Here is a 26,892-nt window from a genome sequence, read left to right as displayed (position 1 = left end):
ACACACGCACACACGTATTAAGAATATTTTTTCATGGCAGTGTCTCATTCTGTAGTCCAGAAGGCTTAGATGTCTTACTTTGCAGGTCAACCTAGCCTTAAACTCTTGGCCTCCCTGCAGGTGTGAGTCACCACTTCTGACTTTACTGTTTTCGAAACAGGGTTTTGCAATGCTGCCCAGGTGGCCTCCAGGTATAGACCACCACATCTGGCTATGTCAGTAGAAAACATGTACTAATACACTTCTAGTAAAAATAATTATTTACATAAAAAGCTGTAGTTTATGCAGAAAAGGTTTGAAGATTTTAACATGAGGATATCAGTTCAAGATCTTTAAATGAGAAGACAGACAACTAGGTGGTGTGGTATATCGAAGAAAATGACAAATGATGATTCTTTAAAAAAAAAAAAAAGATTTATGTGCACTGACATTTTGTTTGCATGTATACGTGTGTGTCAGATTCCTTAGAAGTGGAGTTGCAGACAGTTGCGAGCTGCCATGTGGATGCTGGGAACTGAACCTGGGTCCTGAGGAAGAGCAGCAGTGTTCTTAACCTCTGAACCATCGCTCCAGCCCCCCACAAAGCAACTTATGTAGTTAAAATAAAAAGCCAAAAACTTGATAAAATGCTACTTGTGGCTATTTTTAGGTAGATTAATCATATCTTCTGTATGTTATTTCTAACTTTTCCTTATTTTCAGAAAATGTATTATTATATTCAAAGTTAGTTCTCTGATGTCCCGAGCCCCTGAATGTCTTATCTTACACAGCCATTTCTAATGTCATCAGTATTTGTCCTAATAGGCAAATCTGCCTCCCTGCCCCAGGACTGCAGATTGAGCCTAGCCCCTTTGCACATGCTACTACTGATGTATATGACTGGGAGTGTGTTTGTCATTTGGGAACAAGGTCCTGCTAATTGCTGAGACTGGCCTGGACAACACTCGGTAACCTGATAGGCCTGGACCTCATCTTCCTTTTGCCTCAGACTTCAGAATAGCTGAGGAGCACCATCAGGGCCCCCTTAATTGTAAATATTTAGAACAATAGTGAAGGGATTCTACCAACTGAGCCCCATCCCTGGACCTAGAGGAGGAAGTCTGCTTCAGCTGTGGGGGTCACTAGGTGACTGAAGAGAGCCCCACAGTTCACTGGATTCTCTCCTGCGGCAAACAGCTATGTGATCTGACAGCAGAAGCTCAGACTCGAGTTATAGTGGGAGTTCAGGCTTGGATTTTTTTCCTCACCATGTATTTCTCTTTCTGTTCTTTGCTCAGTCCAGAATTTCTTTTCTTCCTGAGTTCAGCCACCTTCTCCTTATACCGCAGCTGTCTCTCTGTCGGTGCCTAAAAGAAGAAAATAACTGAGCAGTTAGCTAGAAGACTCAGTATGTTTCAAAATACCAATTTTATTTTGAAACTTTTTTTTTAAACGACTAAGCTCTCATGTAACCCAAGCTGGCCTCAAACCTGGAACTTCTGATCTTGCTTTCACCTCCCAGGGCTGAGATTACAAATCCAAACTGCCATCTCTTTTTTTTTTTTAAGAGAAAGAAGAGAGAATGGGTCTTCTCTATATAGCCCTGGCTGGCAATCCTTTTTCTCAGTCTCTAGAATGACAGAATTGTAACTATGGACTACCATACTGAGCTTAAAAAAAAAAAAAAAAAAAAAAAAAATTTTTTTTCTAAAGAAAGAAAACAACTGTCATAGTAAAGAAACAGTACAGTCACACATCCAAACCACAGTTCTTACTGCCCTTTCAGGAATGGAAACTTATTTTAATTAGTATGAAAGAGTAAAAGTCATAATAGAGGAGGGAGGAACACTGTGATTCTTGTTTATAATCTCAACAGAAGCAGAAGGATTGCTATAAATTCTAGGCCAGACCTGTAAGGGCTATATAACAAGATTCCCATTAAAAAAAATTAAAAAATAAAAAATAAATAAATAAATAAATCTCTGGGTGGCGGCGGCATATGATTTTAATACCAGCACTGAGGAGGCAGAGGCAGGTGGATCTCTGAGTTCGAGGCCAACCTGGGCTACAGAGTGAATTCCAGGACAGGGTTACACAGAGAAACCCTGTCTCAACCCCCCCGCCCCCGGGGGGGGGGGGGGGGGGGGGGGAAGGGATCAATTACACACTGCTTTTGCCTGCCAAGCACTAAGGTTAGGGATTATACAAGTGTTAGATGACTACCCAGACAGGTGGGCATTATTCACTCCTTCATATTGACAAAGAAATGTCATTTACCAGCTGGCCAGCCCAGGACAACACAGCTAATAAGAGATTCAGAGCCAGCTCTAAAGGCAACCTTACCACTGTGTCTCCTCTGCTAGTTACCTATAATCTAACTGTAGAAGCAGAGTCTTTGATGATGAGCTATGACTAAAGGCTGGCGTCTGGGGAAAAGCACATGAGAAGAATACATGAGAAAGATTTAGCAACTGTGGGAGAAGGTCTTGGAAGAATTCCTGTTAGAGCTAAGACTCGCTCAAGGCCTTGAGGATATGTATGTAATCTCTTCTTGGTAATGGTATAGAGTTCTCAGAAAGATCAAAGCCATTTAGAAAGAAGCAAGGGGTTAAGTGCAATCTATGCAGGCGAATGTTCCAAGAGGATGATTAGGACAGAGCAAGGATGCTTTCTGCAAATCACAGAAAGACAGAAGTAGAAACTGGCCCAGCTGACAAGTGTCACATACTGAAGAAATGCCACTGGTAACATATAGAAAATATGCCAGCAAAGTCAAAGGTGCTTGAAAGCCAACACAACAGGTTAGAATAAGGATGCAAAATGAGGAAACAGAAGCGTAGTGGAACCTTTCAAATAGCCAAAATGTTTTATACTATTACTTACTACTGCTATTATTATCACAAATAGCTTAATTCCTCTACTTATGAGATGGAAATGTCTGCTTTATGAAAAATTAGAAGTTGAAAACCCAAACATGATTTCAAGTTGATGTCTGGACATGGATTTGCCTATGAAGTTACGGGGCAAAGGAGATCCACAAGGCAGATCTCAAACCGGCTGGCCAGAGCTTTCATAAGGCCCATACCTGGTGCCTGGTTGCATGCCTGTTGTTGTCATCTTGCCTGTGGGACAGCATCCTTTCTTCTATCTGCTTATCCCGGCTCTGTGCTCTCACCTGCAACCATCAACAATGTCAATAAATCCACCTGCTTCTATGACTACATTTACTTAAAAAGAACTTGTGATAATCCCTGTATTTGCACTATACTTTGGATGTAAAAGTATTCTTGCTATTGATTATGGCTATCTCTACTAGAAAAAGATGAGGCAAGTCCCACACAGTGCTATCTCAGGCACTAAATGCCAAAGAACTGAACTGATCATAGCTAAATGTTGAAAAGCTAAGACCTTTGCTAAGAATGTTGACTCTGGGCTGGAATTCTACTACGCTGATAGGAAACGGTGAAGAAACACAAGAGAGTAAGGAAGTATGAAGAAAACAAAAGAAAAATTCTGGGCTTGGGATGGGCACAGTGACATTTGCCTGTAGTACTAGTTAGTAGACAGGCCGAGGCAGCTTAAGAGTTCAAGGCCAGCCTATGCAGCATTGGGAGACAAGATCCTGCCTCAAAGGCTGGAAAGGGCCAGGGTGAGGAAAAGCAAAGAGGAAGGGGAAAACCTGTCTTCAAGTCAAGTCTACAGGAAAACATAACCGTAGACACAAAGAGGAAAACATAACCGTAGACACAAGAACTCAGAGAAACACATTGTTCTCCTCAATTCCCCTCCCCCTCTGGGAACTGACACCCCGCCCCCCATGCATCTATCTGCCTACTGGGTTGCATCACTGAGCAGGCTCAAAGTGGAATAACCAATAGATCTCCCAGTCTGCTCCACTCCACATCTCTCCACTACCAAGAAACAGTGTCATCTCAACAGGTGAGCATTTCAAAACTTGGATGAAATCCTTCATTTCTTTGCTCCTATCTCTACACTGAGCCCCCCTCCTACTAGCACTCTCCTTTAGAACACATCCCAAATCTAATCTTAAACATTTTACCAATACCACACTGGTCCAAGCTATTTACTGCAAGAACTTCTAAGCAGGCTTCCAATGAACCTATCCTGTGTCATCTTTTTCTTCCATAGTTGTTTTCTATATGCTAATAGTTGTTGTTTCAAAGACACATTCTTCTGCCTGCACCCTCTAAATGCTTCCAACTGTCATCAGAATAAAACATAATCCTGTGCTGAAGATTTTGATCCTTTATGATCTCAATCCTCCTCCTTCATTTCCCATCATGCTCCAATCATACAACCTACCTTCAAAACCAACAGTCTCTCCCCAGCTCATGGGGATAGACTGTTATTATTCCGTCTCCTTTAGCACTCCCCACCCCTGGGTCTTTATACATTGCTACTTTGACACAGTCCACATCTAGATCCTATGTCAATCTCATATGCCTTTCTTGACCTCCTCTAGCAAAAGCAGTACGTTAGCCTTCCCTTGAATACTGTCCCTCTCTTTCTCTATTGGTTTCTCATGGTGTCTGTCACTACATAAATGGATATTTACAGGTTTCCCCATGGGAATGTAAACTCCTTGACTGCAGGTGTCTTACTTTTTGATTTTTATCTTAGTCACTGAATCCTTTGCTATCCACAAAAAGTTACATCCATCCACCAAAAAAACAAAAAACAAACAAACAAACAAGCAAAAAAACCCTTAAGACAACTGAAGGGTTTCCTGGGAAATGTGAGCAATCATTCACAGGCAGGTAGTTTAGAACTGAAGCGCTTCCTTAGGCTGGGGAGGCGGCTGGCACATAAGACTCTGATTTCTAGAGCTTTCCTGCAAGCACATGGCCCAGCAGGAAAGCATGGCTGACACTAGTCTCACTTCCCCATAAGGACAGAGAAAACTTTACAACACACGTTTCCCTTTATTCCTGATTTTCTTCCCTGGTCTGAAATTTCTCAAATAAACCGCTAAGGTACTTAAGGTGTAGACACTGCTTCAGGCCATGATCTTCAAAGTCATGATTCAAACAGACTGATGCAAAACGAAGCGCTACCAGATGTTTGGAGACAAGGAGTAGAGGAGATTATGAAGCCACCGTCACAATAACCATCACAGTTATTTTCAGGGGAAGAAGGCCAAGTGTTTGGTCAGCTTCTGAATCAGGTGCTAACACAGTCATGCTTGCACTCATCCAGCTTAAGACAGTAAAAAGACAACAGGAAGAGCTGACACAGAAGGCAAGCTGTCTCATATAGAAAGACTTGGAATGAAGACAAAAAGCAGGGCCTTTGGCAGAAAAATTCGTGTAAGCATTTCACGTTTTATTTGGTGAAAATTTAAACGTGTGAAGAAACAGTCTCATGACTCCACCCCGAGACCTCATATATTAGAACAAGTTCCTGAAGCAAGGAGAACAGGAAATTGAATTCTTTTCCAAATGAGACTTGCTCATACAAGCATAAACCTGTGACCCAGGCCTTGTGAGCAAAAGAACAACAAAAAGGCAACTAACACTTTGGTGTAGTCAAAGCATTTAGTTTGGATAACTTGTCCAAAGACTACCTGAGTCTGTTTAATTACTATTTGCAATTCTTGTTTCCCCATAATTAACTGTGATTCCATCCTTCGTAGCAGTAACCCACACAGGAATGTACAAAAGACGACCTTAGGCTCTAGTCACAAACACATCATCCAAGTTCCGAAGGTTATTTGGGAACTGTGTTTTTAAAGAACTAGCCAAGAATAGATGTAACTGTAGAAACCAAGAGGAAAAGGATATGCAGAAACGAACAGAATAGAAACACTGGAAAATTGTGTAAAAGCAAAGCAACTTCACGGATTTGTTAAGAAAGCCTGAGGTGGATCAGTGGGCTCAACTATCTATACAAATTCTGAAAAGATGCACCCTGGCAGGATATTAAGTCAGTTACCAAAGAAATGAATGCAACAGTAATGAAAAATCCCAATACTCTAACTCATTAACTTCTTCCCAAACACTCATTACATGGTATAATTCTTATTTGTTCATGTAGTTAGCTTTTGTTAAAAAAAAACAAAAAACAACAACAATAAAAAAATCCTTTTGCCATTGCTTCCTCCACTGACATGTAAGAACAAGACCTTGTCCCCCTGGTTCACCACCATACCCCGAGTGCTTAGCAAAGTGCAAGTCACCCAGCAAGCACTTGAGCACACCCTGAATGAAGGAGCACACGTTACCTTGCATTCGTCAGCTGAGAGGTTATGATAGAGCGGGCATCCTGAGATGGAGAAATGTCTCTCGTGTTTTCCTGTAAGATGTCCTGTTAAAGGAGGGAAAACTTAATTTCCAGGAAGAACATGGCACACCTAGAAGTGAGGTTTTTGACAACAAATCTGTTTTTACCATTCCACTTTATTAAGTAAATCTTATTCAACAGAGCTGCTGTGATGCTCACGACTTATACCCATCACGTACTATTTTCCTCCAGAGCAGGCAATTTTTGAGACATACCTAGGTTTACTTTTTGAGGCAGGTCTCACTGTGTAGTTCTGGCTGGCCTCAAACTCACTATGCAGACAAAATTGGCCTCTGCTTCCTGAGTGCTGGGATTAAAGGTGTGTGACAGCCCTGCCTGGCTAACAGAGGTGTTTATTACCATCCTCTGAGATAAAGGCCAGTCTGGTATATAGAGCAAGTTCCAGGACAGCCAATGCTACACAAAGAAATCCTGTCTCCAAAACTAAAAAATAAACAAAACCTTTGTTAAATTAATCCAGTTTTAGGAATTTGAAAAAAGTCTACTATTCTTTCCCACTGTGCAAAACTATCCTACATTTAACTCCTTTTAATAATCAAACGAAATTCATTAAAAATGAAAAACCCACAGCCATTTCTATAATATAGAAACAAATTTTGATAATTTTGAACAAGATTCAACATATTTTTTGTTTTGTTTTCAGGTTTATTTTTATTTTATTTATATAAATATACTGTAGCTGTCTTTAGACAGATCCCATTACAGATCGTTGTGAGCTGGGAACGTGGTTGCCGGGAACTGAAATCAGGAGCTATGGAAGAGCAGTCAGTGATCTTAACTGTTGAGTCGTCTCTTAAGCCCCTTATTTTTGTTTTTGGAGACAGGAACTATGTAACTTTGGCATCCTGGAAGTTGCTCTATAGACCAGGCTATCTTCAAACTCAAGAGATCCGCGTGACTGCCTCAAGTGCTCGGATTAAAGGTGTGCGCCAATACTGCCTAGTTCAACACACTTTTTTTTTTTTTTGGATTTGGTTTTTTGGAGACAGGGTTTCTCTGTATAGCCCTGGCTGTCCTGGAACTCACTTTGTAGACCAGGCTGGCTTCGAACTTAGAAATTCGCCTGCCTCTGCCTCCCAGAGTGCTGGGATTACAGGTGTGCGCCACCACCGCCCAACGCTCAACACACTTTTAAAAAACATTTTATTTAATGTAAGAGTTCTCAGCTGCATACATATCCAAATGCCAGAAGAGGGCATCAGATGGTTGTAATCTACCATGTGGTGGCTGGGAATTGAACTCAGAAGCCCTGAGGCAGAGCAGTCAGTGCTCTTAATTGCTGAGCCATCATTCCCGCCTAAAAGATAAATATTTAAAGATTTAAACTTCTAAGACTAAACTCTAAGATAGGGCAATCAGCATAAGGTCTAAAGGAAAACACTAAAGATGACACAGGATAACTTGTTCTACTAACTCTCCTTTCTTCCTATTTTTTTTTTAAACAAACAAACAAACAAAAACATTGGCAAATGGAAATGGAATCCAGGGCCTGAGCCATGCTAGACAAGCACTCTACCACAGAGCTACATTTCTGTCCACTTTTAACTTTTCTTTCTTTCTTTCTTTCTTTCTTTCTTTCTTTCTTTCTTTCTTTCTTTCTTTCTTTCTTTCTTCCCTCCCTCCCTCCCTCCCTCCCTCCCTCCCTCCCTCCCTCCCTCCCTCCCTCCCTCCCTCCTTCCTTCCTTCCTTCCTTCCTTCCTTCCTTCCTTCCTTCCTTCCTTCCTTCCCTGAGACAAACTTTCACTACATACACTTGGCTGTCCTGGAACTCTGTAGACCAGGCTGGCCTCGAACTCACAGAGCTCTGTCTGCCTCTGCCTCTGCCTCCCAAGTGCTACATTTGGGCATGGTCCACCACCACCTAGCTAAACTGGTTCTATCATCATTGTCATTATTTCTTAATATTGTTGTTATTATTGTCATTACTAACATGTGCATGCTGAAGAAGACATTTAGAAATTAGTTCTTGCCTTCTACCCTTTTTGTTTATAATTTATTAAAACTTACTATAAAGAATCTGCATAAAAAAACTCACACCGGGAATAACCAGACATTTCAAATGAATTTCTGTACAGTTAGAATAACTAATCTGAAGTTGTGGAACTTCACATTGAGTTTTACACTTTCATTATCAAACATATACACTTACCTTCAGACAAACAAAAAAAGAAATCCCACAATTAAAACTAGAAAATTAGCTTTGTATTTCCTTCATAGCCTAAGTGTCCATCACTCGCATTCAGTCCTTCACATGTTATTTACCCTTTCTAGTTCTCCTTCCTACAAGTCATTTTGTGTCCATATGTACATTTTGACATTTTGACTACTTGCATAGTGAGTGTAGCAGATATGCAGATGAAGGGAACATGTGATTCTTTTTGTTCTGTTTTTTTCCTTTTGCCTCCCATCTTGTAGAGACAGGATCTCTCCGGTTTTGGGTGCTGTGTAGTAGTAATCCAGGCTCTGCCGGCCTCCATCTTTCTCTTTCTGCCAATTTCAGAGTAGTAGGAACACTTTACAGATACACTTTATGAGTGTTCCCTTATCAGGTTCCTTGTAAGGCTAGCACTTTTATCCACGGAGCTGTCTTCCTGGCCCCTAGGCTCCATCCATCCATCCATCCATCCATCCATCCATCCATCCAGAGCCCTGGTCTCACTATGTAGCGCTGTCCTGGAACTCAAGTCTGACAACCTGAGTTTGATCCCTACAACCCACATAAAAGGTGAAAGAAAGCATCACCTCCAAAAACATGTCCTCCACACCCATGCCAAGACAAAGGCACCCATCCCTACACACGTAATAAATACATATAAACCTTAAAAACACAGAAAACTGAACAGTATTTCTTTAGTATACATCTCTTCTAAGAGAATTATACAATACCAATGATTCAAAGGGCCTGAGAGACTACAGTAAGATAGTAAAAAGATAAACACTTCAAACTAATCTGCAAGTCCACAAAAAGCCTTCACCCTCCTAATGACACCCACCCCCTTCTCTAGGTGCCACAGATGTGCCCTTGGCTCGTGCTTCTGTACATATATACCACACAATTTTTTTCAGAAAGTTCACCATTCTTTCATGGTGGAAAAAATGTTAACTTTTGGGGTCAGGAGTCATTAGGATTTTAAAATGTATACTGCAGGGAGATGGAGTTGATCTGGGAGGAGTCGGGGGAAGATATGATCAAAACATTCAGCATGAAATTCTCTAAAATAAAAACATAAAAAAAAAAAAAAAAACCACAATATAATCCATAGAGTATGCTCTGAAGACTGAAAATAACCCAAGAATTGAGGAATGGCATTTTATACCATTCAGGCTGTCCGTTCTCTGGGACTGTATCTTAGTCCGGCTGGATGGAACACGCCTTACTGCTAGCTAGCACTTGGGAGATTCAAGCACTTTCTCTGGGGGCTGGAGAGATGAGTCAGAAATTCTGAGTACTTGTTGCTCTTCCAGAGGACCCAGGTTCGGATCCCAACACCCACAACTGCCTATAACCCCAGATCCTATTCCACAGTCTTTATTGACCCTCAGGCACCAGACACAAGTATACTATTATAGATACGCATACAAAAACAAACAACAACAAAATAAATCTTAGAGAAACTTTTTTAAGAGAGGAATTCTATAAATATAAGGCCAGCCTGGGCTACAGTCAGGGTAAAAAGAAACAGATTATAACTAGAGAACCACATACTTACAGTCACATATTGCTGAAGGCTCAGCAAACAGTGGACCACTAAACATAAAGAGGAGAGCACACAAGTAAGGGTTCCAGAATCTTGTGGGGGTGAAGAGTCCCCATCAGTTTGTGATGTTGCAGTTGCTATGTGTTATGTGTAAGCATAGTTCATGTATTTGTGGTCACACTGATACAAACAAACCTACTATGCTGATTATAGAAAAGTGCAGCACATACAATTCTACAGAGCAAATAATGACTGACAACATAAGCAACCATGGTACTGGTTTAGGTATTCTAGTTTTCTTTTTTTTTTTTTTAAAGATTTATTTATTTATTATATGTAAGTACACTGTAGCTGTCTTCAGACACTCCAGAAGAGGGTGTCAGAACTCATTACGGATGGTTGTGAGACACCATGTGGTTGCTAGGATTTGAACTCAGGACCTTCAGGAGAGCAGTCAGTGCTCTTAACCGCTGAGCCATCTCTCCAGCCCTTTGCTCTATTTTTTCTTTTTTTCTTTCTTTCTTTCTTTCTTTCTTTCTTTCTTTCTTTCTTTCTTTCTTTCTTTCTTTCTTTCTTTCTTTCATTCACTCATTCATTCATTCATTTAATTTATGTGGCAATAGACTCACTAGACAGCCTAGACTGCCCTTGAACTCAAATGCCTTCTACACAGACCTCCTAAGTGTGAAAATTAATGGCACCTGCCACCATGCCCTGCTCAAAATTATTTCAAATCTTTCTATTTAACAGAAAAGTTCAGAGTAAAGCAGCATCCAAGTTACACAAGCAACTGTCACATACATCTTGAGTTTATCCAGTCCATAAAAAGCACTATGTTCTCTTGTTTCTGACTTATCCCAGGTGGCTTCACTCCTTGGGGTGTAGGAGCAATAGGCTGTCATACACAAACACACGCCCAACAGCTCAGGGTATAGGAGGCTCTATCATCTAAGTTTGTCAAAGTACATGCTCTCAAATTATATCCTTGCTATTAAGCAACAGGAGGCCACTCCTTAGAGAAAAGTGTCTGGGGATCACACACCAAAGTATATGGTGCTCTGTCACTACTGTGAAAGCCTGATTTCAGAGACTGTGTGTTTTACAAACTGAAGGCTGTGACTGTTCTGTTTAGCAAGTCTACTGGCACCAATTTCCCAACTGCTCCTAATCATTAGCATCTTTAACAAAACATTTTAAGTATTTACCTTTAAAAAATACAATGCTGCCGGGCGGTGGTGGCTCACGCCTGTAATCCTAGCACTCTGGGAGGCAGAGGCAGGCGGATCTCTGAGTTCGAGGCCAGCCTAGTCTACAGAGTGAGTTCCAGGACAGCCAGGGCTACACAGAGAAACGCTGTCTTGAAAAAAACCAAATCCAAAAACCCAAAAACCAACCCCTCCCTCAAAAAAAAATACAATGCTGCTGGCATACTTTATAAGCATAAAGATAAGTTTTATATGTACTGGGAAACTAAAAACTTCATATTGAAAGGCATCTTTATCAATCAACTCCTTCAGACAAAAACAACTCAAAGCCTCAACAACCGGTTCATCAGCTTACTCAAGCAGCACAAATAAGCTCCGAATCACTGTGAGAATCCCTAAAGTGATTCATTAAAAGTTAAAAGTCTTGAGAAGACAAGATACTTATCAGAGAAGAGGTTTCTCCTACTTATACTAACTAAACACACAAAGCTTAAGAATTAGATGCTCCTGGTCATAAAACACCTGGTCTCCTGCAACTCTCCTAGATTTACAGCCTCTTAAGAATTCTGTTTTCCTAGTCTCCTTAACAGCTGCGGCCTCAAAGCCATTACCAGGCATTAGCTCACTCAATGCAGTACCCATAAGCATCAACCACCTGCCACCTGAGGAGGCATTCCAGAGAAAACATGTTTTCCGTGTTTGTCCCTGCTTAAGAAAGGAGGGAATTTTTCACTGGGAAAAGCATGCTGAAAACAGTGAGTGGCTCATCACTGCTACATTTCCAGCAACTGGATCTGTTACTGTTTACAGACAAAAGGCCAAGAACAGCTCATATTCAGGATTGCTGAGTTCACAGCCACTGAAGTGTCTGAGAAGCTGGACCACAGAGGAATCCTGGGCCACAACCATCAGGAAGCTGGGGCACGCTCACCTAAAGAGTTGCAGCCCGGCGTAGGACACTTCATGTTGAAATTGTAGCTTTCATGAAATCGACGACGCTTGGGGCGGTGAGAGAGATCACTGCCTGAGTCCTTCAGCGACATGTCCTTGGCAATGCTCTCATCATGAGACACGTTGGGGCTGGAGATGTCTATGTCGGACTCAGAAGAAGGTGCATTTCCAGTTGGAGTTCGAGGTGGTGACTCATCATGATCAGCTGTATTTTTAGTTTCTAAAGAAAAAACAATTGGTAGAACTGGTGAGTTTATTTACAGATGACCTTGAATATGTGACCCTCCCGCCTCTCCTTCCCTAGTTCTGAGTTTACAGGCATGTACCACCATGCTTTGTTCTATACAGTGCTAGGGAACAAAATCAGGGGCTCATGCATGCTCTGCAAAAACTGTGTTCTTGCCATCCCAAGTGTTGTTTAATAGTGAAATGTCAAAAATTCACCAAAATGTGTTATCTTCTTTATTGGAAAAGTAAGTAAATAAATGAGCCCATTTCGCTTTCCTTGAGACTCACGAAATGAGCTGGGTGTGGTGGTGGTGGTGGTGGTAATCCCAGCACTGGGGAGGCAGAGGCAAGCACTCTCTTAGCCAGCCTGGACTACAGAGCAAGACTACCCAGTGAGACCCAGTCTCAAAACCAACCCCCACTTAAGAAAGGAAGAGGAAAAAAGAAACTGATATAATTTTTTTCTTTGGGGGTCTAAGAAATGGCTCAGTAGTTGAGAGGCTCTTCTTGTTCTCCCAGAGAACCTGAGTTCCACTCCTAGCACCCACCATAATGGCTCATAATTGTCTATAACCAGTCCAGGGATTCCAGTTCTAGCGGAGTCAATGGTATCAGCACACAAGTGATATGGAGACATACATGCAGGCCAAACACATAAATAATTTTAAAAAAAGTTTAGTACTTTAATGTGTATGAATGTTTTATCTGTATGTATGTGAATAATCAGCATGCCTGGTGCCTGAAGTTACTAGGGTCTCATACTCTTGAAATTCACTTTTTTCTTTTCTTTTTAATTAAGAGAGAAAGACAGACAAGACAGACAGACTTTACTATGTATCCCTGTCTGGCCTGGAACTTACTTCATTTTTTGGTTTTTTTCAAGACAGGGTTTCTCTGTGTAGCCCTGTCTGTCCTGGAACTCACTCTGTAGACCAGGCTGGCCTCAAACTCAGAAATCCACCTGCCTCTGCCTCCTAAGTGCTGAGATTAAAGGCGTGCACCACCATTGCCCGGCTGGCCTGGAACTTTCTATGTAGAGCAGGATGGCCCTAAACACTGGGATCCAATGCCTCTACCTCACAAACGCTTGGATTAAAGATACGTGGCACCACGCTCTCTCTCTCTCTCTTTCTCTCTCTCTCTGTCTCTGTCTCTCTCTCTCTCTCTGTCTCTAAGATTTTATTTTTAGGAGAGATAGATGGCTCCGCTGTTAAGAGCACTGACTGCGCCTCCGTAAGTCCTGGGTTCAATTCCAAGCAACCACAAGGTGGCTGACAGCTATTTGTAACTCCAAGATCTGATACCCTCACACAAACATACGTGTATGTAAAACACCAAGGCATAGAAAAAAAAGATTTTATTTTTAATTATGTGTATGTGGGTATAATGCGGGTGCTGGCAGAGGCCAGAAGAGTGTGTCAGAGGCCAGAAGAGTGTGTCAGATCTCCTAGAATCAGAGTTACAGGTAGTTGTGAGCCACCAGTCACGTGTGCGCTGGGAACCTAACTCAGTTCTCTGGTCAGATCTCCTAGAATCAGAGTTACAGGTAGTTGTGAGCCACCAGTCACGTGTGCGCTGGGAACCTAACTCAGTTCTCTGGGAGAGCACGCAGCGCATGTGCTGTATGTGGTGACACATGCCTTTGATCCCAGCATCTGGGAAGCAAAGGTATTCAGATCTCTGTGAGTTTGAGGCCAGCCTGGCCTACATAGTGAGTTCTAGGACAGCCAGGGATATAGGGAGACTCTGCCCCCTTACCCCCGCAAAAAAAGAGTAGTACATGCTCTTAAACACTGAGCCATCTCTGCAGCACACTTAGGGTCTGCCCGCTGGAATCCAAGAGTTCTATAGAAACCACACATTCTTAAACCAAGATTTACAAACCAGATTATTTATAGGGGTTGGACAAATTCAAAGAATGTCATTGTCTATCCAAAGGTAACAACTACTATTCAGCTCCAATTAATAATTACCGAGTAAATGGCCATCCAGTATTCCAGAACTGTCCTGCTTCAAAAGTTAACTACTGACCCTTGAGTTCAAAGCCAGCCTGATCGAGATAATGAGTTTCAGGATACCTTGGAACATAAAAGACACTATCTCAAAAACCCCAACCAACCAACCAGCCGGAGAGATGATTCATTAAGAGCTCTGGCTATTCTTCCAGAGGACCTGGGTTTGCTTACCAGCACGCACACCGCAGCTCACAGTTGTAACCCCTGTTCCAGGGCATCTCCATGCCCTCTCCTAGCTTCCATGGGTACTAGGCACAAATGTAGTTCACAGACTTACAGTCCAAACAATACAGAGAGAATAAATATTTAAAAATTAGCACAGGTTTTTATATGAAAGCTGCTGAGCTTCCAGGTACTGAAAGAACTCTGCAAACCAACCAATCAATCATGCTGCCTTGCTGAAGACTTTCAGCAGCTTATAAGATCTCCCCTAATGTCTCCGGCTCTAACCTAATACTGCCTACACTAATGGTCACTCTAGTGAGCAGTCTGGAGGTAGAATGGACTAGTAGCCATGGCTCTAAGAAAATCTGGGCTTCCTGTGGAGGTTCAGAAGGCTTTGCCTCCTTCTCCCTATTATTACATCCAATCTAATACACCTAACACTCCAGCAATCAAAATATACTGTGCAAGACAGGAAGAAATTGGACAAACAGAGCATGGTGGCACATATCTGTAGTTCCAACACTCTAGAGGTCACAGCAAGAGTTCAAGTTTGAGGCTATATTTTTTAAACCCTGGTTTAAAAACTACAAACAAGCTGGGTGGTGGTGGCACACGCCTGTAATCCCAGCACTCTGGGAGGCAGAGGCAGGCGGATTTCTGAGTTCGAGGCCAGCCTGGTCTACAGAGTGAGTTCCAGGACAGACAGGGCTATACAGAGAAACCCTGTCTCGACAAAACAAAATCCAAAAAACCAAAAAACAAACAAACAAACAAATAAATAAAAAATAAAACCACTACAAACAAACCAAGCAAACAAACAAAAAGGAATCAAGTGAACAGTGTCTGCTTACCTAAACTCTGACAATCTCTCTGCAGTGCCAAAATCTTCCTTAAAACAGAACTGACCAAGCCCTCTCTGTACGGTACTACTCACACAGATCCACTTACCTCTGTCTGAAAAGTCAACCACCTGTTCCGTTTCAGAGCCAGATGAGCGAGTCTGCCGAAGTGGGTACTTTTTTGGAGTCACTGGCGTGGGCTGCTGCTGACTACGGGTCACTCTTCTGGTTGAATAGGCAGGCTCCTCAGTGCCAAAAGATGGCAAATTTCGAACAGGGCTGGAATCTAATCCCGGTTTTAAAAGATCATAAAATAAAGAAAAGAAGAAAACCCATTTTAGATCCATTCACACATTAATCAGAGTACAATTTCTTCTCTTCTATTTCACAAAACCCAACAAATCCTTAGATTTTATCCATGTCACTAAATAATGCATGCCAAGGAGCAGGTGGAACAATAAATATCCCCTAATAGTGGCAGCACAGGATGACTCGTTTAGGATCTGGAGTAAAAGACTGAGCTCCACTTGATTCCACTTCACCATAGCAACAATCTGCAGCATCTTATGCAAGTTAATATCTCTAAGCTTGCTTCTTTACCCATATGAAAAATACTTACTCTAGTATGGGGAAAATAAATAAATGAATGACAGTAGTAGTATATTCTTCATGCTTACTATGAGAAAGTTCCTGGCTTGTTTGTTTGTGTTCCAAAACAGAATCTGAGTGTAGCTCTGGCACTCGCCTTGTAGATCAGGCTGGCCTCAAACTCACAGTGATCCACCTGCCTCAGTCTCCTGAGTTGCTAGGACTAAAGGCCTTACCTCCCAGCGGGAGAAGAGTTCTTCACCAGTACTAGCTACACACCTGTGTCTTAACTTGCTATAGCCCTCCATAATACAGATGTCCTAAAACTAACAAATACTGTGTTTGGGAGAAGGTTGTTTGTTCTGACTACCCTTATACTCTTAGAGAGTTACCAATGGTGTGAGCCACCATGTGGGTGCTGGGAGTCAAGCCCAGGTTCTCTGCAAAAACAACTAAGTGCTCTTAACTGCTGAGCCATCTCTCCAACCCCTTAGCTCTTCCCATAGAGAAACCTCTTCTAAAGCCTTCATAGACCTTTCACATCTCCAGCCTGAGGCTTCTTATAGGAAATAAACTCAAAGCTAAAAATGAAGAGTATTTTAAATGACAACAATCTATGACAATGTGCAAATTGAAATTGTCAAAATGTCAGGAGCGGTAAGTTGGTACAGAGCCTGGGCCCTAAGACTATACAATTCCAGGGGCTCTTTGCACAAGTCTGACTACATTTCTCACTAGGAGAACAGCCTTACCTTGTGACTGATGCTCCCAAAATTCGTATAGCTCTGTGGCCATGAAATAAAATAACTATGACCCCTCCCCCAGCTCCTGAGTCTGTTTTGAGCACCCATCACCTCTAGGACAGCTAACCGCCGGGTCTCTGGACCATTATGACTCTTTGTTTGTTTGATTTTCTGTTTGTTTGATTTGTTTTGTTTTTCGAGACAGGGTTTCTCTGTGTACTCCTGGCTGTCCTGGAACTCACTCTGTAGACCAGGCTGGCCTCGAACTCAAAAATCTGCCTGCCTCTGCCTCCCAAGTGCTGGGATTACAGGCATGTGCCACCATGCCCAGCCCCATTATGACTCCTTGTATGTATGAGTCCTTCACCTAAAACAGTTTGCTTATCCTCAATTTGTAAAATCCTACTGGACTCCTCCAGACTGTTCTAGGAGACCTTCCCACAAGAATGTGGTTGTTCCACTTCTGACTTCCATAGGATTCGTTAACAAATCACTTTTACTTATTTGTATGTGTCCACATCTATGTGTGTATATGTATTTATATACACAAACACACACATATTTATATACATATATCTATCTATAAACATGCACACATAGTTACTTTTTTGGTTATTTTCTTGAGAGCCAGAGACTCAGTATGTAGTTCTGGCTAGCCCTGAACCCTCTATATAGACTAGGGTGGCCTTAAATTCAGAGATCTGCATGCCTTTGCTTCCAAAGTGCTGGGACTAAAGGTGTGCGCCACCACACCTGGCCCCATATTGTAATTTCCCATTTATTCTATTGTTGCAGGCTGATAACCACCTTTGTGTATTAGCTAAAAACCTTTCTTCCATGATGAATAGAACTAGGCAGGGCAAAAGGCTACCTCTATATAAGCCCAAGTGACTAAGTACATTAGAGAACCTTCCAAGTACTTCCAACCACAAGCCTTTTGTTTATTTCACTACCAAAGCAAAATTCTGAGTATTTATTCACAGTTATTCTATCAAATGTGATTCTACATTATAAAATTAAATGTGCCTTGAGAAGCATTAAGCCTCCCTGACACAGTAAAGAGGCACTTTAACTCTTAAGCCAATTTATAGTGATAACATTCCCATTTTATCATTTTATGATGATCCATAATACCATACAGTCTTCAAGACACCTGTATCACACATTTATGCAAGCCACTGCCTATAAAACAACATGGTATCTGACAGAAACCACTTTGAAAACTGGGGTATTTCAGAGTTGCCTTACACTTCACTTCGACCATTCTGCCATCTACACCAGTGGTTTTCAACCTATGGGTCTCAATCCCTTTGTAGGTGGGGTATCAAATGAACCTTTTACAGGGGCAGAATATCAGATATTCTGCATATCAGATATTTACATTATGATGCATAACTTTAGTAAAACTATAGTTACTAAGTAACAAAGATTATTTAATGGAGGTCTGGAGAGATGACTTAGCTGTTAGGAGCACTGTCAACTCTTCCAAAGGTCCTGAGTTCAATTCTCAGCAACCACATCATGGCTCATAACCAACTATAATGAGATCTGGTACCCTCTCTGGCCTGCAGGCGCATACACACAGACAGATGCTGTACACACAATAAATAAATCTTTAAAAAAGTATAATAATGATGGGGGGGGGTCACCATAACAGGAAGAACTGTATTAAAGGGATGCAGTGTTAGGAAGTTGAGAACCACTGCTCTACACCAAGCTCAAGGCCCAGTCTCCCTATGAATCAGCACAATAAAATGACACCAATCTGTGCATTGTGAGGAACGGTCAGGAGGAGAAAAAAAAAGGGTTTACCTTGAGAACTCTGGCTTAGCCTGGCTGAAGAGCGGGTGACCCGGGCGGACCGGCGCGATGTGCCGTCGCTCTCTGAACTGTCTGTATGCTCGAGATCTGTAGAAAAATCGGAATCTTCGGTTCCATCTGAACTACTGCCTGCATTTCTCTGTAATACCATAGATCCAGACATTAGCACAAAAGTATTTACTGTGGTTTTCTATTATCACTGGAAGTAAAATGAACCATGATGCTGAAGTACCAAATTCCACCGCAAGCCTCTGCCCTCCCTGCTGCAGGGGCGCGGCCCTTCTTTTCAGATATGCTAGCGGAATAACCTACAACCAAGCCACCTGTACTCAACAGACTGAGGAAGACAAGTAATTTTCTTTTTTATAAAGATATGTTTATTTATTTTATGTATGTGAGTACACTGTTTCTGTCTTCAGACACACCAGAAGAGGGCATCAGATCCCATTACAGATGGTTGTGAGCCACCATGTAGTTGCTGGGAACTGAACTCAGGACCTCTGGAAGAGCAGTCAGTGCTCTTAACTGCTGAGCCATCTCTCCAGCCCCTGGGAAGTAATTCTTACTGTACTATCACTAATTCTGAAACAATTCGAACTGAATCACTAGAACGCTCATAAATTGGAAATAAAAGCACCCAACCAAACAACAAAGCACCCAAATCAAAATGGTCTCGCTAGAAAAAAAAAAAAAAAACAAAGAGAGAGAAAAAGAAAGAAAAAGTATGGTCTAGTGGCTAACAGCACAGGCTGCTCTGCCAAAGGCCCGAGTTCGATTGCCAGCACCCACTTGGTAGCTCACAACTGAAGCCTGAACTCCAGCTCCAGAGGGAGCCAATGCCTCCAGCCTCCGCAGGCACCTGCACTGCACATACATACACATAATTAAAAGTAATATAACAATCTTTTAAAAAAAATAGTCCAAGATAGTATATAAAATGTTAACATTAGGTCCCATATAACTTTGGGGTAAATTTTATTCAGATTCTTCATCGACCAAAAAAAAAAAAAAAATCACATTAACTGGGCATGTTGGTGCATGTCTTTAAACCTAGCAGAGCTAAGAAAATCTCTGTGAGTTCCAGGGCAGCCTGGTCTACATAACTGAGTTCCAGGACAGTGACAGCTACATAGAGAAATCCTGACTCAAAACTATAAAATAAAATAAAAAATAAAACATTTCAAAATATGTTCTTCCAGAGGAACTGGGTTTAATTCCCAGCAACCATAGCAGCTCACAACTGCCTGGGACTTCCAGTTCTAGGGGCTCCAATACGCTTTTCTGGCCTCTAACAGTACCTAGCTACTGTTAGTATGTAGTAATCTACACACACACACACACACACAGATATATTATACATGTAAAAACTTAAAACATGTTATAGTCTATAACTCTAATCCCAAAAGAATTTAACCAGAAAAAGATAAAAATTATTTTCTTAGTCATCAGTCCTTGAGGTTTCTCCATATGCATGTTTTAAGTCCTAGAAAGGAATTTATACTAAAAACTAAATAGGTATTCAAACCAGGCTTTTTAAAAATTAGATTTTACTCTATATGTATGAAAGTTTTGCCTGTGTACCACATACATGGCCTCAGAGGTCAAGGGAGGCTGTCAAATCACATGGAACTGGAGTCATAAATGGTTGTGAGCAGGGCTAGAGAGATGGCTCAGTGGTTAAGAACACTGACTGTTCTTCCAAAGGTCCTGAGTTCAAATCCCGGCAACCACATGGTGGCTCACAACCATCGGTAATGAGATCTGATGCCTTCTTCTGGGTGTCTGAGGATAGCTACAGTTACTTACATATAATAAATAAATAAATCTTTGGGCCAGAGTGAGCAGGGCTGGAGAGAGAAGAAAAGGTGCCTGAAGATAGCTAGTGTACTTACATATAAATAAATAAATCTTAAAACACAATGGTGGTGAGCCACTATGTGAGGTGCTTGGAACCCAGGTCCGCTGCAAAAGCAACAAGTACCTGAATAGCTGAACAATCTCTGCAGCCCCATATGTCAGGTTTCTAGAAACTCATGCCACACCCTAGTCATAACTGTCAGCCTCCTGAGGAGGAATTAGTCATGAAGATTACTTTTATCAATTAAGCATTTACACTTGCCCTTTTCTAAGCTGGAAAAAGAAAACTTGCTGAAATCACTACAATCCCGCAAACTCAGTTGTAATATTTTTGACAGGAAAAAGGAGTGGGACACACTAAGGACTGAACTCAGGGCTTCAGGGCACTAACCACGCCCCACTGAGCTATAGCCTAGTTCCAGGTCCCAACTCTTTATTCAAATAAGCTGCCTCTGGCCAAGTATGTTTGGAGTTACTAGAGTTTTACAAAGAAAACAAATAACCTGTGAATAACATCCCACACTAAAAGCATTAATATTTCTATAGCAAACAGAAATTTGTTGTTACACTAAATAAGACATATAAAAACAACTAAATAACCCAAGAATAGTTTAGGACAGATTTGCCATCAAACAAATTACTAACATATTTACATTTGGGTTTTGTTGTTTTTAAGATAGGTTCTTGCTATTTATTTAGCTCCTGCTGGTCTGGAATTTATTATATAATCCAGGTTTGCCTTAAGCTCATTATGGGCCTCCTGCCTCAGCCTCCAGGGTGCCAGAACTACAGGTGTGTACCACTACAGCCAACAAGAACCTACATCTTCTTCTTGAGACAGGACCTCCCAGCATATAGACTACAGAGATCCACCTCCCAAGTGCTGGAATTAAAGGCTTGTAGCATAGCATTCAGTAGGGATTTAATTTTCCATTTTTACATTTGGAAACTGCTAAGAGGAGACTAGACCATGCCAACAAACCAGTCTGTCTCTTGCCTTTGGTGTGCCTGGATCTAAAGACTACCTGTCAACTCTGGTCACTGCAAGAGACATTAATGTAAATATTTAACTTGGAAATCTTCCATGAAGAGTGATCTCTGCAGAAGTATGAATACTGTCTATCCACCCAAATATTTCATTCAAATTCTGACTACAAGTTAAGTAGAGGCACCAGAGCCACAGAATGTCACTAAAATAAAAGGCGAACTTTAGAGCCACAAAGACCCAGATACCCGTCCACAACCTATCAATTCTGCCTGGCATAACTCTGAAAATCGGCCCTACTTATTTATTTCCAACGTTAACTGCTTCCTTAGAGTGTACACAATTTCGAGCAGAGACTGTACTGCGGCCTTCTGGGATTACTTTTGTCTGTGTTCTTCACTCTACGGCGATAACCCTTTAAACCAGTGATCACGCCTAGTTTTCGAATCCCTAGCAACTAGCATGTAGCACTGCTCTTTGCATTTTACAAGTGAGCATATGGGGCAAATGTCATACAGTTCAACAAACGTTTACTGACCAGGAAATGTCAAACTGAACAAATACGTGGAAGGCGCAGTCTGAGACGCAACAGGCCTGCGAGCTACCCCTTGGGGGTGGGCGCTGGTTTTCTAAACACCCATCCTCGGCTTTGTTGTCCCCCCCACCCCCACCTGGAAAGGAAAGTGGCCTTCCCAACTCGCCTTTACACCTATCGCCATCTCTATCCGGAAGGGCGGGCCGTCGCTAGACCCAATCCAGGCCTAGCTAAGCCGCACCCGCCACAAGAACAGACTGCGATGCTGGGCCAATCACGAGAAGGGAGAGTATTCACTACAGCCAGTCGGAGAGCACCGGGCCAGACCCAGACACCGCCCACGCACGCGGGGAGGTGACCGTTGAGCCCAAACAGGCGGCGTCACCATCCAATCAATATGCTTCTAGACATTTCCGCGACCAATTAACAAGAACGCCTCCGATCCGGGAAAGCAGAGGGCGGGAATAGTTACAGGCATAGGCCGAGGCCAGGGTCGGGCCCACATTTTTCTGTGTGGTACCGAGAGGAAACGGGGTGGCTAGGCTAGGTTCTGGGGAGCAGAAAGTTGGAACCCAAGCTTGCGAGGCGTGGCCAACCGCGTCACGTTGCTCAATCGACTCCCCTTAGAAACCCTCCATCCCTTCTCTGCCGTTTCTCACCTTCCTTCGCGGCATTGCCGGCGGCTGCAGCCCGACAGTTCCGATTCGGGCGGCGGCAGCACCAGCAGGAACGGGGGCTCCGGCGGGCTCCGTGGCTGCCTCTGTTACTGTCCCAAACGCTGCGGACGATCCCAAGTGCCTCCTGCCTCTCAGCGTCTACAGCCTTCTGCGCAAGCGCCGCGGGCTGGAAGCGCCTTTTCCTCCACTTCCGGCTGAGGCTTGCGTCACCTGACCTTTAGGCCAGTGAGGATACTGGGAAGTTCGAAACTTTTAAGTGAGGCTAGTGAGCGCCATTTTGGAATTGGGCAGGAGACGACATCAGTTGTGAAACCTTGGTCTAGACTTATTTAGTTAGGTATGCGGCATCCGTTGTGGGATTAGGTAGCCATGATTGTTTGGGGCAGAAGTCTGGCAGTTGAAGGTAACCGTTTTCATCTTTACGTTGGGCAAACTCTCCCTTCCTCGGCGTTTTAATTCGCGGCGTGGAGAGAGGAAAACCCCAGAATCCATCAGGTTGTCGATCTTTAACTCTTTCGTCTCCTAGTCGGCCAAAGGACGTTTCCGTTTATCCTGTAAACTTAGAACTGGCAAGAGATATTTTGCTCAAGGAACTGTTAAAAGAGCTATGTTCCGGAGTGGTGTGAATGGGGTTTGAATAAAGGATTGACAGGGTTATTGTCGGTCTTGAAGTGGGGTAGTGGAGACATTGCCCTTGCGTTAAGACAGCAGCAAGTAAGTTACGTCCATGTTACAGGATGAGGCAGAGCCATTCTCAGAATGCCGTAGCGCCTTAGAATTCCCAATTTATCTCTGCTGTGAAACGCCCATCTTATCAGTACTCTGCTTTGCTTTGAGAGCTTTGGGTGGCCCGGAGAGTGCCGAGGACGTGATCTGAATATGAGGGTTCTGTACCAAAAGTCGGGGAAGTGTTGAGCCCCTTTCAGCCCATGTGACCTCTGTAGCACAAACGCAGGAGCCAAGAACTGGGTGGAGAGAGAAATAGAATTTTGAAAGACGCTGGAAAGGGAATGGGTATTTAAGTAATAATAAAAGGTCATAAGAAGGAGAAATTACGACTGGAAGAGGGGCTATACGGAAAGCCTGGGCCAGGCGGGGTGGTGCATGCTTTTTGAAGCGAGCCGATCCAGATTTTTGAGCTTAAAGCCAGCCTGGTCTACACAGCGAGTTCCAGGCTAGATCCTATCTCGAAAAAGAAAAGTCTGGAAAGTGGTTAGCAGGCCTTGAAGTTTTAACTTCAGAGGACTTGAGAGAACTACAGTAGACCAAGAGTGACTAGGTGGGATCAAAGCAACCTCAGTTATTACCAACATAGGATTCTGTTTCCAGATGTGTGTGTGTTTGTTTGTGTGTGTGTGTGTGTGTGTGTGTGTGTGTGTGTGTGTGTGTGTCGAGCAGCGCACTCATGAACAGGTGAGTGCTCAGAGGACCACTTTGGGGAGAGTAGATTCCTAACTTCCACCTTCATGGAGTCTCAGGGATCAAACTCGGGTCACCAAGCTGGAAGAAAGCCTTGAAAGAGGCTTGCTTTTGTCCATTGAGCCACCACAGGCACTTATCAGAATTTCAATCTGAGGCTGGCTAACCTGGAGAGAAGCTTTAAGAACAGAACACAAACCTGATTGATATGCTAAACAGAGGACTCTTCTGAGTTAAAAAAAAAAAAAAAAGTTCCAGACCCTTAGCCCACACTCCTTGGAGGATGGGGGAGGGGAATAGCTTAAGCCTTTGCTGATGCAGGTTGCATTCAGTATTTTGCTTTTGTTTTGTTTTTTCAGACAGGGTTTCTCTGTGTAGCCCTGGCTGCCCTGGAACTCACTCTGTAGACCAGGCTGGCCTCAAACTCAGAAATCCGCTTGCCTCTGCCTCCCTGAGTGCTGGGATTACAGGCGTGCACCACCACCACCCGACTTTGCTTTTGGTACTTAGTATAAATACCTTTTAACAGTCTTTGTGAGTTGATTTGCACATAAAAACTTGCTTGAAAATGCCTCAGATATTTTCCTTTGTATTATTTTAGCTCTCTTGTGTTTAATTCCATGCTATCGCTGTTCTTTTACACTTACAGATGTGTTCCTAGGTTACTCTGGAATGTTCTAACTCCCTAACTAGTGATAACAGCCCCTTATATTTGAATGATATCCTTTTAAGTTGGCTTGTGGTGACACACATTTGTACTCTGAGTCCTTGAAGCAGGAGGCAGGAGATTCAGTGTAAGGTTTTCAGCTACATGGTTCTAGGTCAGGCTGGGCTGGATGCATCTTCCAACTCTCTATGATTTCTATCTTCAGAAAGTGTTTCCTGAGCTGGGCGGTGGTGGCGCACGCCTGTAATCCCAGCACTCTGGGAGGCAGAGGCAGGCAGATTTCTGAGTTCGAGGCCAGCCTGGTCTACAGAGTGAGTTCCAGGACAGCCAGGGCTATACAGAGAAACCCTGTGTGGACAAAACCAAATCCAAAAAACCAAAACCAAAAAAAAAAAAACAAAAAACAAAAAACAAAAAAACCAACAACAACAAAAACAAAAAATGTTGGTAGGTATTTTCCCAACTCCATTTCCCAGCTAATAGGAACATAATTCCTATTCATATCATTATTAGCTTTAGTGGTATTGAGTATAAGGCTTTGATGTCAGATATAGATTGGGATTGGCTCTGTCATTTTTTTTTTCCGTGTTGCTCTAGGGGGTGAGTTTCTAAATTGACCTGAGTTTTCTCATCTTGAAGTGTGCGTGCTAATGACCAGCTTACTAAGTGGTTGTAAGGAATAAAGGAAATGAGTGTTTTTGAAATACTCAGCAAGTTCCTGAGAGAGAATAAGTGTTTGATGTGTGGCTTTTTGTTTGTTTGTTTCTTTACGTGCAGTCTCTCTAATCATGACTATAGCGTCCTCCTGTGGTATTTTCCTGTGGTATCAGTGGTCGCCTCTATCTATTTAGCTCACTTCAACTTTAGAAACCCAGCAATCAGCCGGGTGGTGGTGGTGCATGCCTGTAATCCCAGCACTCTGGGAGGCAGAGGCAAGCGGATTTCTGAGTTCGAGGCCAGCCTGGTCTACAGAGTGAGTTCCAGGACAGCCAAGGCTATACAGAGAAACCCTGTGTCAAAAAAAAAACAAATCCAAAAAACCAAAAAAAGAAAGAAAGAAAGAAAGAAAGAAGAGAAAAGAAAAGAAAAAAGAAAGAAAACCAGCAATCACACGGACATCGAGTCATACCAAGATGGAGAAACCAGCATCTTCCCTCTGGAGACTGTGAGTCTAGTCGTTCTCAAATGCTATGAACTATTAAAAATAGAAGTATGGGAGGGGTGGAGAAGTGGCTCAGCGGTTAAAAGCACTGACTGTTCTTCCAGAGGTCCTGAGTTCAAATCCCAGCAACCACATGGTTGCTCACAACCATCTGTAATGGGATCTGATGCCCTCTTCTGCTGTGTCTGAAGACAGATACAGTGTACTTAGATATAATAAATAAATAAAAATAGAAGGACTGAAGGTCCACGGGGACAGAGAGGGAGGGGGAACATTTCATCTGGAGCCTGTAGGAAAAGATAAGAAAGGTGAATGAAAAATGGAATTTAATAGGATGACATAGACAATAGGGGCTTTCCATGCAAAGAGTACAGCATGTTCAGAAGTTGAGGTGTGGAGCCAGCACCCTGTCTGGGGTAACTTACTTGGCAAGGGTGAGTGATATAGCTGCCAAAATGGTGCTGGGTTCCAGTTCCTGTAGAGCCTTCTGTGCCTGGGTCGGGAGACTGGATTGGAGGTGCCAGGCTGGTGCTGCAGTACTTGAAGCAGAGAAGTCCTGGGATCAGAGTTGCGTTTTAGAGATTTTCTTCTGGCAGCTTTAAGAGGAAGAACTAGAGTAGCCCTGAAGCCCAAAGTAGATTAGTTCAAATGCTGCTGCAGTCTGAGCCAAGGCCGAGGGGTAACTGAAGAGGACTGGGATGGTGGGGACAATCGTGTGTGCCTTTGTAGATTGTTTTTACTCAGATCTGTGGCTGTCTCCTCTGTTATATCTCTGAGTGCCCCCAAAATAAAAAAGTTCCTCTGTTTCCAGGACTGGAGAGTTGGCTCATTGGTTAAGAGCACTGGTCACTCCTCCAGAAGACGAGGGTTCGGTTCCCAGCTCCCACATGGCAGCTCACAACTGTCTGTAACTCCAGTTCCAGGAGAAAAGTTCCTCGGTTTTCTTTAAAATACAAAAAAAAAAAAAGAGGGGGGTACTCGGTCATATTAGGAAGGACAGCACACAGGCAAAGGACACAAGCCGTGAAAGAGGGTCT

At 42.7% G+C, this 26,892-nt stretch overlaps 1 protein-coding gene across 3 annotated transcripts in view; it reads right to left on the bottom strand.

Moving 5' to 3' along the window:
* Positions 1–22,785, bottom strand: part of Kat7 (lysine acetyltransferase 7) — a 37,038-nt gene extending 14,253 nt beyond the window's left edge. For 2 of the 3 annotated variants that reach the window (XM_052194546.1, XM_052194548.1), the window contains exons 1-7: positions 22,590–22,785; positions 18,545–18,692; positions 15,511–15,687; positions 12,135–12,374; positions 6,221–6,303; positions 3,065–3,154; positions 1,248–1,346 (exon numbers count right to left, since the gene is read on the bottom strand). In XM_052194546.1, the coding sequence (XP_052050506.1) occupies positions 1,248–1,346; positions 3,065–3,154; positions 6,221–6,303; positions 12,135–12,374; positions 15,511–15,687; positions 18,545–18,692; positions 22,590–22,604 (852 nt within the window). In that variant the 5' untranslated portion in view covers positions 22,605–22,785. The remainder of the gene's footprint in view (positions 1–1,247; positions 1,347–3,064; positions 3,155–6,220; positions 6,304–12,134; positions 12,375–15,510; positions 15,688–18,544; positions 18,693–22,589) is intronic. The other variant, XM_052194547.1, reaches the window with a different exon arrangement.
* Between the last annotated feature and the right edge of the window lie 4,107 nt (positions 22,786–26,892).

The sequence above is a fragment of the Apodemus sylvaticus genome, chromosome 10 (genome assembly GCF_947179515.1).
Source record: "Apodemus sylvaticus chromosome 10, mApoSyl1.1, whole genome shotgun sequence".
NCBI lineage: Eukaryota > Metazoa > Chordata > Mammalia > Rodentia > Muridae > Apodemus > Apodemus sylvaticus.
Note: the sequence above shows the minus strand (reverse complement) of the source record. Positions and strands in the feature narration are given on the sequence as shown.